A 9540-nucleotide genomic window follows, 5' to 3' on the forward strand; every position below is an offset into this window, starting at 1 on the left:
TTCTGGATTTTGTTTGATTGCATTAAAGATGCCTTAGAGTTATTTTTGTATATCTGTTTTTACTGTTTAAAATTGACAGTTCAGTTCCTGTATGTACAGTTCTATTTTTATTCTTATTGGAATTTAATGACATACACACCAAGCGTACCACTGTTCTTCATGCCCTTCCTGTGTATCTGTGAGTGAATGAGAGGGTGTCTGCGATGGGTTGGCACTCCGTCCAGGGTGTATCCTGCCTTGATGCCCCATGATGCCTGAGATAGGCACAGGCTCCCTGAGTAGTTCGGATAAGTGGTAGAAAATGAGTGAGAGTGAACAGTGTGCCTCCTAAAAAGCTTCACAGCTTCACTGATTACCTCCAGTCCAGTCCACTCCACTCCAATATTGACAATTTAACAGACTGTATTACTGACTATATCAACTTCTGTGTGGAGAATACGGTACCTACCAGGACTTTACAGTATTTTCCCAACAACAAACCATGGATCAACCCTGATACAAAGACTCTCCTTAAAGAGAAGAAGAGGGTTTTTAAATCGGGAAACAAGGAAGAGCTGAAAACTGTCCAGAGAGAACTGAGAAAGAAGAATCAGGGAAGGAAAAGCATGCTACAGGAGGAAGATGGAGGATCAGCTGCAGCAGAACTACGTCAGTGGCGTGTGGAAGGAGCTCAAAACAGCTTATCACGGGTCATAAAGAGCCCAGTTCTCAGGCTGAGGGTGATCAGAAGTGGGTAAAAGATCTAAATCTATTCTTTAACAGATTTTATCAGCCACCCACCCCTGCCCCCATCCAGGCCCCTCTGCTGCAATCCCCCTTCTCTGCTTCCTCAGCAAACTGCTCCAGCCCCACCTCTCTCTGCACGGCTATCAGCTCACAGCCTACACCCAACACACATAACTCTCCCCTGACAATTCCCTCCAGCACCTGACAATTGACTTCAGCCTGAAGCTGGGGAAGGTGCCACAGCTATGGAAAACATTCTGCGTGGTGCCTGTACCAAAGATGTCACACCAAAAAGACTTTGGGGACCACTGACAAGTAGCACTGACCTCGCATCTGATGAAGACATTGGAGAGGCTGGTGCTCACTCATCTCCGACCTCTGGTGAGGAAGACGTTGTCATCTTCCTACTAAATCGGGCTATTTCGCAGCTGGAAAAGGCTGGGAGCACTGTGGAAGTCATGTTTTTTTACTTTAGTGTTTTTAACACCATCCAACCTGTGCTCCTGAGGGATAAGATGGTGTAGATGAGAGTGGACCATCATCTGTCTGCCTGGATATTGGACTACCTCAGAGACAGACCACAGTATGTGAGGACTCTTGACTGTAAGTCTAACATGGTTGTCTGCAAGCCTGGAGCCCTGCAGGGAACGGTTCTATCCCCGTTCCTCTTCACCATCTACATTGCAGACTACAAGTTCAGCTAAGCAACCTGTTACCTGCAAAAGTTCTCTGACGACTCTGCCATCGTCGGTCTGATCACAGACGATGATGACAGGGAGTACAGAGGACTGATCCAAAAGATGTGGACTGGTGCCAACGGAGCTGCCTCCAGTTAAATGAGGGGAAAAGTACTGGTGGTGTATTTCCGTCGGCACAAACAAATTTCATTACCCAGTTATCATTCAGGGAAAGGACATGAGAGTATGAGAGTAGACTCTTACAAATACCTGGGTTTTCATCTGAACAGCAAACTGGACTGGACAGACAATACTGAGGCAATCTATAAGAAAGGACAAAGCAGAGGTTTGGTGCCTTGCTCAAGGGCACCTCAGTCATGGCCGGCTGGAGATTCGAACCCACAACCTTAGGGTTAGGAGTCAAGCTCTCTAACCAATAGGCCACAACTTCCCCCCATCATTCATCCTTCATCCTACATCCTAAGTGTCTGAAGGTGCAATACAGACAATCATTTCCCCCTGCTGCTATTAGCCTTTACAACCAAAGCTGCTCCCAGTGAACCAGTCACCATAATTACACACTGGATTGCTGTTCAACTGCAATATTAACAATAACAAAGTATTTTAAACAACATGTGCAATAACAGAAAATTTGAAAACCGTGCAATATTACCTGTGTGCAATCTTATCTCATCTTATCTTATCCAGTCCACTCCACTCCACTCCACTCCACTCCACTCCACTCGGAGGCGGTAAGGTGCATCTCATAGCTGTTAAAACACATTAGAAGAAGAAGACTGAGCCGGAAGTAGCTACAGAATAAACTGTTTAGTCACTCTGTGTGAGATCGGTCTCATATCAACGGTTTACTAAATAAATATTACCGGGGTTTGTTTTGTTCTCTTCATTACCGGCACCATGGTAAGACACACAGTAAAATCTGTGTCCGTTTTGTGCAGGAATATAAACAACCGTTTCTTGTCATGATCTGTTAAGATGGACAAAGCTAACATTTAGCTTAGGCTGCTAATCATGAGCACATTTCATATAGGAAACTGGTGACTCTTCGTTTAGTTAAGCTGTGGCCGACTGCTGTTTGTATTTACGGGGTTGTAACTCAGCACATATTTCAGCTTTATTGACGCCGCTAAGCTAAAAAACATGAAGCTGAGGAAGAGCAGATAAAAGTAGCAGACGGACGGACGTCCCGCCGCCGCCGCTGCCGCTAACACCGCTAGCTAGAAGTGCTTCAGCTCTTAATTACACTGTTATACAGGCGAATGGAAGTAAATGTCTCTTGTTTTAAAACCATAAAGTTTTTAAAAAATATAGCAGAGTTGTATTTCACGTCACTGGAGTTAGAATAGTTTTACATTCATTAATTTTTACATTTATTTATTATATTTGTTGAAAAAATATTTTTATGTACATTCTTTCTGCAAAGATACTTTCACAATTTCCACCCAGATGAACTGGTTATAATATAAAAAGTAAATAAAAGGGGTATGTGTGTGTATATATATATATATATATATATATATATATATATATATATATATATATATATATATATATATTGTGCCAATACTTTTATCAGAATCAGAAAGATTTTCATTGCCAAGTATGTTTTCCCATACGAGGAGTTTGTTCTAGTACAGGAGCTCCACAGTGTAAACAGAATGGCATTGATAAGACATGAACACACGTATAATAAAGACAGTTGTATGTACAGTGGAAAAATGTGCAAATTGAAATATAAATGAGTAAGTATGTGTTTTAAGTAAATAAAGTAAGAATAGAGATACAGATCATTGCATTTACAGATTTGTTTCCACATCATCTAGTGTAAACCTCATATATGTACAGTTTATCTTGTTACCCTTTAGGGCATCATAACACTTCTTGTTCAAGGTTTTTATTTCATTAAAACTTTTTTGTTTCTTTTTTAATCAGTCCATATGAAGGATGTGGAACTTACTAAATGAAAAGATGGAAAACATTTAACCACAAAATGTTTCTCTTGTATTACATGCATAGAAAAATGTGATGCTGACATGCTAGTGTTTTTCTGTTTGTGATTTAATCGTTTAAGTGAATGAATTGTTTTTGTTCACTTTCATGTGTTTATTTATCTGGTTAAGTCTCACCGTGTAAACTATGTGAGTGATTTGGCAGTGCATTGGTGTGTGAGCTGTAAAGGAGTGTGTGTTAGGTTGAATGTATTGAATTAATATGCCTCTTACTGAACTGGCTTGGTGTTGAGTTTGAACAAGCTTGATTCAGTATGAAGATAATACACCTGCCGTTGTCACGTGTGGTGGATATTAATATTAAAAAAACCTTTTTTAAAACTTGGTATACTTGTGTACGTGCACATTTGATGACACGTGTGATTTATTTTTTTTTTATATTACTTTTTTACTGTTCTTTCAAATCCGCTCTAAACCTGGTTCTGTTATTACAGTCTATAATGTCATATAATGGAGGGGCTGTCATGGCCATGCGTGGGAAGAACTGTGTTGCAATTGCGTCAGATCGGCGGTTCGGTATCCAGGCCCAGATGGTCACTACAGACTTCCAGAAAATCTTTCCCATGGGTGACAGACTCTACATTGGCCTGGCAGGACTAGCCACAGATGTGCAGACAGTGTAAGTACTTTTTTCATTATTGTTCATTTTACGTTATAGAAGATCAAATTTATGTTAAAGCAGGTAACAGCGTTATTCGGTCTCAGATGAACAAATAGCAGTGCTTGGAATTGAATTTGGAACTGCTCCTTATTACTTGATTATATTTACAAAATGAAAATATACTAATTTTGAGTATTTGATAGCAGAAAAGCCGTATAAACCCGATAATTGATTAGAATGCCATGTTTAAGCTAGTTGTTTTGTCTTTGTCATGTGGGTCTTTTCATATCTGATGGATTGAAAACACTGTGATTGGTTGACTTGAGTCCATTATGCTATGATTATTTCGAATGTATTAAAATGCTTTCTTTTATCCATATTGGCAGATCTCAACGGCTTAAATTCCGTCTCAACCTGTACGAGCTGAAAGAGGGGCGTCAGATCAAGCCCAAGACCTTTATGAGCATGGTGTCCAACCTGCTGTATGAGAGAAGGTAAGTGCAATGCTGTTGTTTAGATTTATGTTTAACAACACAGCCTTGCTTCAGGTAACATTTAGAGACCAGACAGCACAGAATACTATTGGTTTTATTTCCTTCATGTTTGCAGTTTACTAAACAGTTTTCTCTTTTTTTTTATTAAACAAGATTATCAGAATTCTGCTTTCTTTAAGCTACACACGTTCCATTTATTCCAAGGCTGCTCTAGTAGTATTAATTATATATAAAGTTCATCTATGTCTAAGTAGCTTAGGCTGTTCTGCAGTATTTGTGTAGCAGCGGTTTGCTGATTATAAAGCTGAGAAAGGAACACCGTGTAAAGGCCACTACAGGATTTACCAAAGAAATAACAAGGGGATTAGATTATTGCTTTGTTTTTCAGCCAGAAAAAAAGCATTTAGCTGTGGAAAGTTTTGTTTGTTCTGTACCGGAAGCAACAGTCTTAGTGCTCTAGACAATTGTGTTTATTTATGGATCTCTTGGGTCTCATTTCTTAGGTTTGGGCCGTACTACATTGAGCCAGTGATTGCTGGTCTGGACCCCAAAACCTTCGAGCCTTTCATCTGTTCTTTAGACCTGATTGGTTGCCCCATGGTAACAGAAGATTTTGTGGTCAGCGGCACTTGTGCTGAGCAGATGTACGGCATGTGTGAGTCGTTATGGAAGCCTGACCTGGTGAGTAGAGCACAAAAGTGTACATGAGAATATCCTGCTAATATCTGTCAGTATAATCAGAGCTACAGTGCGTGTAGAATTTCCGGCGTTGAAGTGAGCCATCCTGAGAAGGCTCTCGGATATTTCCTACACGTGAATTATACACTAACTTTACACTAGTGTTGCATCTTATCATGCACCAGCTTTAAGCACAAAAGAAGAGCTGGCATCCTGTTAAAGTAAAGTGAGTCTAGTCTAATACTGTTCTGTCCCTCCAGGATTTACACAGCACAGCACCATGAGGGAAGGGGTTGGGGGATTGTTGTGGCCAACAAGACACGTTTGTAAAAATCTGCTGTAACTTCATTTTAAATGCAGGCTCTTTTGATAATTACACTGACTACTTTATTTTGAATGCTCTCCTGGAGGGACTGAGGGACTCTGACTGACTGTCTGTGTGACTATAAAGCTGAAAAGAGAGTGTGGGAGTCCAATACAATGCTACAATGCTAAACTAAAATCAACAGAGATTAAAAGACTTGAGCTGCTGTGAATTAGAAGTCTGCTAAATGCTATGAGTGTCAGAGTGAGCAGGGGACAGGATTCAGGACTACTCTAGGATTTTTCCTTGTCATGGTTGAACATTGTGGAGCCTTTTGTTTTTGTTCCCCAGTGCTGAAGCCATTTCAGCCAGAAAACTCAATGATTTTTATGTTGGTGGCTAAATAAATGATAGCCATTTGTTCTATGGCTACGGTACCCTAGGCCAGTTATTAGGTGAATTTTATGTGTTTTTCTGTACTTCTTTAATTTCCAGCTCTGTTCATTTTGGAATGTAAGAAAGGCAACTAAAACATCTGCTCACCTTTAGTGTCTCTCCTCCATTCACAGACCTGTGAAAAACAAGATTTTGCTCTCATGAATAAAATGTGGAATAATTACTCTGCTGTATCCCAAAACAAATTCTACCCTTCTAATAGTCTGTTAGCACATCAGAGATGTCCATGGTGTCGTAGGTGTCTACAGTGTGGTTTGGGACACGGGCATGAATTGGTGTGTTTGTGTCTGTGTGTCTGTGTGTGATCTGCTGTTCTTTATTGTTTTCAGGAGCCAGAGGATCTGTTTGAGACCATTTCACAGGCAATGCTGAATGCAGTTGATAGAGACGCTGTTTCTGGCATGGGAGTAATAGTACATGTCATGTAAGTATACAATCACCCACAATGCATTTCTCAACAAGATCTTAAGCATTGCTGAATGAGGATTTTTGAGGTATTGGACCAGATAAGGCACAAACAGACTCTTCATTTTTTACATGGACAAAGTAGCAGAGCACAATAGCAAATAAATAACGTATATATTTTAAGAAATATTATACATTTTCTAATATATAGTCTCTGTCATTGATTGGTGGAGGTATTTATAGTTTCAGGTGTTCATCCAGATGACTGGGACTCTCATTTAGTACAATCTATCAAAAATAAGTGCTTGAATACATGAAAGATTTCTAAGAAAATAGAATTGTAAGCAGCAAATGGATTTTGGAGTTGATCTATAGATGCATATTACACATTCATTTTCATGAGCTGAAGGCCTGTTTACTGGCTGTCTAATCTGTTCCTCCATGTATGCATCCATGCATCTTTCCAGGACATTCATTAGAATGGTGAGAAGCTGAATGTAGGATTTATATGATTTTTTCATTAAAATAAATTAGAACTAGATTTGTAAAGTTCGTCGTGACAAACTTTGATGTTGGCTTTGTCGGTGCAAGTATTCGCAAAGGCGGTGCTTTTTGGAGGCGAGTGGACATAAGGGTCAGTGTTACTTTTAGAGGCAAGCGGACAGAAAAATTGTGAAAGCTACTGGACCGCTAGGGTGGCAATACTTTTGGAGGCGAGCAGACATACGTGACGTGATCCGAATACCCGTGAGGTAGTTCCCCTCATTGTGCTGAGTGTTTTGATATGTCACATGTCCATGTTGTGCAAATTTTTAATTTTCACGTGACGTCACGTGACTGCCCCACATGAACTGCCCCACATGACCTGACCAGAATACCTGTGGGGCAGTTCCCCTCATTGTGCTGAGTGTTTTGATATGTCACATGTCCATGTTGTGCAAATGTTTAATTTCGCTTGTTTTGGGGGCGGGGCCACACGTTACGTCACGTGGTGTCAAGTGACGTCACGGGAATACCCGGTGGGGTGCCAATACTTTTGGCAAAAAGTGGCTACTGAGGGTTTCGAAATTTCATGTCAATACTGCAGTCATTATGGGATTCTACTTATTATTATAGAACAGTACATGCAATTCTTAATGTTGGATGTATTGTGTGTGTGAGAGCTTAGAGGACTTTTCGGAATTCCCCATTCAAATCTATGGGATGTTCGATCGTTGACTACCGGAAAACCGAAAATTCTGTCAGAACTCCGGAATAAAAACTTTGTCCGGAGTGAGGTCCTAAAGAACCTGTCCGAGTTTGGTGAAATCGCTCGAAAACTTGCCGAGTTATGAACCTCAAAAGTTTATAATGGAAGTCTATGGGAAAAAAGGCCAATTTGAGCTTCCGTACTGGGAATGGCGGAATTCCGATTGCTTAGAAAAATAGGAGCAACAAACTTCAGACCAGGGTCTACGACATATCCGAATTTGGTACATGTGGCTCGAAAGCCCTAGGAGGAGTTACTCTTGATATTTTTGGCTAAGAATAATAATAATAAGCTTATAACAGAAATCAGAATGTTGGCTTCTACAAAGCCAACATCATTATCAGATGGATTAGAATTTGGAATTGATGCAAACTGGGTCAATGCCACAGCAAGGTCAAATGTTTGTAATCATGACCTCTTCATGTTTGGTTTATATTTTAAGGATATTTCTGGCATATACAATAGTAATGAGAAGGAACAGACTTTTTGTTAGCAGAAGCCTCTGAGACACCAGTGGCATCTAGTTTAACGTATTTGTTCAGCCAGTTGTAGTAAAAGTAGCTTCTCCTGTTTAATGGTCAGTTGTTGCACTGGACCATATTTTTGACATTTTCCAGTATAAAAGTTCATAACTTCCTGACCAGACTTGCAGCCCTTCTTATGACTATGTTCACACACACAGTGACCAAGTGAACAGAGATAATTTATTTTCAATGTAAGTTGGCAATTTCTAGAGAGCAGCCTCTGGTGATGTGGGCCTGTCATGCAATACAACAAAAGATGTGAAAAACTTGACACAAAGATGGAGCAGCTCTGTGCAGTGACTAGCAATGGGAGTAAAGCCAATAGAGAGCACATGATCAGTGGCCAAGAGTACACATTGCTTCTCCTTCATCTAGTAACATATGATGCATATGTATACTAGTGAATTTAATATTGAATATTAATTTTATACAAACAAGCAAACTTTCCCCAGCATGTTTTATTTTAGCCACAAGAAAACCGATTTGCTTTCAAGTGGAATGCAGGTTACACCATCCACTGATAAAGGTCATTGCTATGGCATTCAGTCACCTACTGGGTACATCTGTGTGTGTGTGTGTGTGTGTGTGTGTGTGTGTGTGTGTGTGTGTGTGTGTGTGTGTGTGTGTGTGTGTGTGTGTGTGTGTGAGAGAGAGAGATGGGTCTCTGATTTCTTGAATTCAGTCTAATAATGCTTGCGAAATGAAGTGTTTAAAGTGAACTTGCATGTTCTTAGTGAACGTAACTGTTATATACTGAAAACCAGTTTGTTTTTTAAACATTACAGAATGCAGAAGTGCTGTTTTTTTAATTACATTTATGAAGTTATTTCACTTTTTAGTAAAATCAAGAGCTTTGAAAGCAGGAATCTTTCAGAATGTTCCCTCATAATCATATCTGATGACAAGTGTATTGACGTTGTTCATTTTTCTGATTCCCAGTGAGAAAGATAAAATAACTACAAGAACCCTGAAGGCCAGAATGGACTAGAAACATCAACACCACTGCGTTACTCTGTTCAAAATCCTTTTTTGTATGGATCCATTTGTTCTGTCCACATGTTCCATATGTGCAACAAATTGTTCTGGCTTTTGATTTTGTGTGGCTTTTTTTACATTTATAAAGTTATTTCACTTTTCAGTAAAGTCAAGAGTTTTAACAGCAGGAATCTTTCAGAATGTTCCCTTGTAATCATATCCGATGTTGTTCATTTTTCTGATTCCCAGTAAGAAAGATAAAGTAACTACAAGAACCTTGAAGGCCAGAATGGACTAGAAACATCAACACCACTGCGTTACTCTGTTCAGAATCCTTTTTTTTGTATGTATTAGGGGGAAAAAACATGTTTGGATCAAATCCTTCTCTTTAATGTGTTCAATAAATTGTTCTGGCATTTAA

General features: G+C 39.7%; 1 protein-coding gene across 2 annotated transcripts; it reads left to right on the forward strand.

The window, feature by feature from the left end:
* Positions 1–2166: 2166 nt before the first annotated feature.
* Positions 2167–9540, forward strand: psmb3 (proteasome 20S subunit beta 3). 2 transcript variants are annotated; one of them, XM_027133652.2, is made up of 6 exons: positions 2167–2324; positions 3868–4052; positions 4421–4528; positions 5032–5209; positions 6296–6390; positions 9084–9540. In XM_027133652.2, exons 1-6 carry the CDS (start codon positions 2322–2324, stop codon positions 9130–9132), a joined length of 618 nt encoding a protein of 205 aa, XP_026989453.1. In that variant the 5' UTR covers positions 2167–2321; the 3' UTR covers positions 9133–9540. The 2 variants fall into 2 exon arrangements, with proteins under 2 accessions (XP_026989453.1, XP_047669068.1); XM_047813112.1 differs by having other exon boundaries at positions 9369–9540.

The sequence above is a fragment of the Tachysurus fulvidraco genome, chromosome 5, assembly GCF_022655615.1.
Source record: "Tachysurus fulvidraco isolate hzauxx_2018 chromosome 5, HZAU_PFXX_2.0, whole genome shotgun sequence".
Taxonomy (NCBI): domain Eukaryota; kingdom Metazoa; phylum Chordata; class Actinopteri; order Siluriformes; family Bagridae; genus Tachysurus; species Tachysurus fulvidraco.

What these genes read in the sequence shown, in the direction of transcription:
- psmb3 (XM_027133652.2), top strand. An exon ending in CGTTATGGAAGCCTGACCTG is followed by an intron (nt 5,210 to 6,295) that starts GTGAGTAGAGCA and finishes TATTGTTTTCAG; the next exon opens with GAGCCAGAGGATCTGTTTGA. An exon ending in GGAGTAATAGTACATGTCAT is followed by an intron (nt 6,391 to 9,083) that starts GTAAGTATACAA and finishes TCTGATTCCCAG; the next exon opens with TGAGAAAGATAAAATAACTA.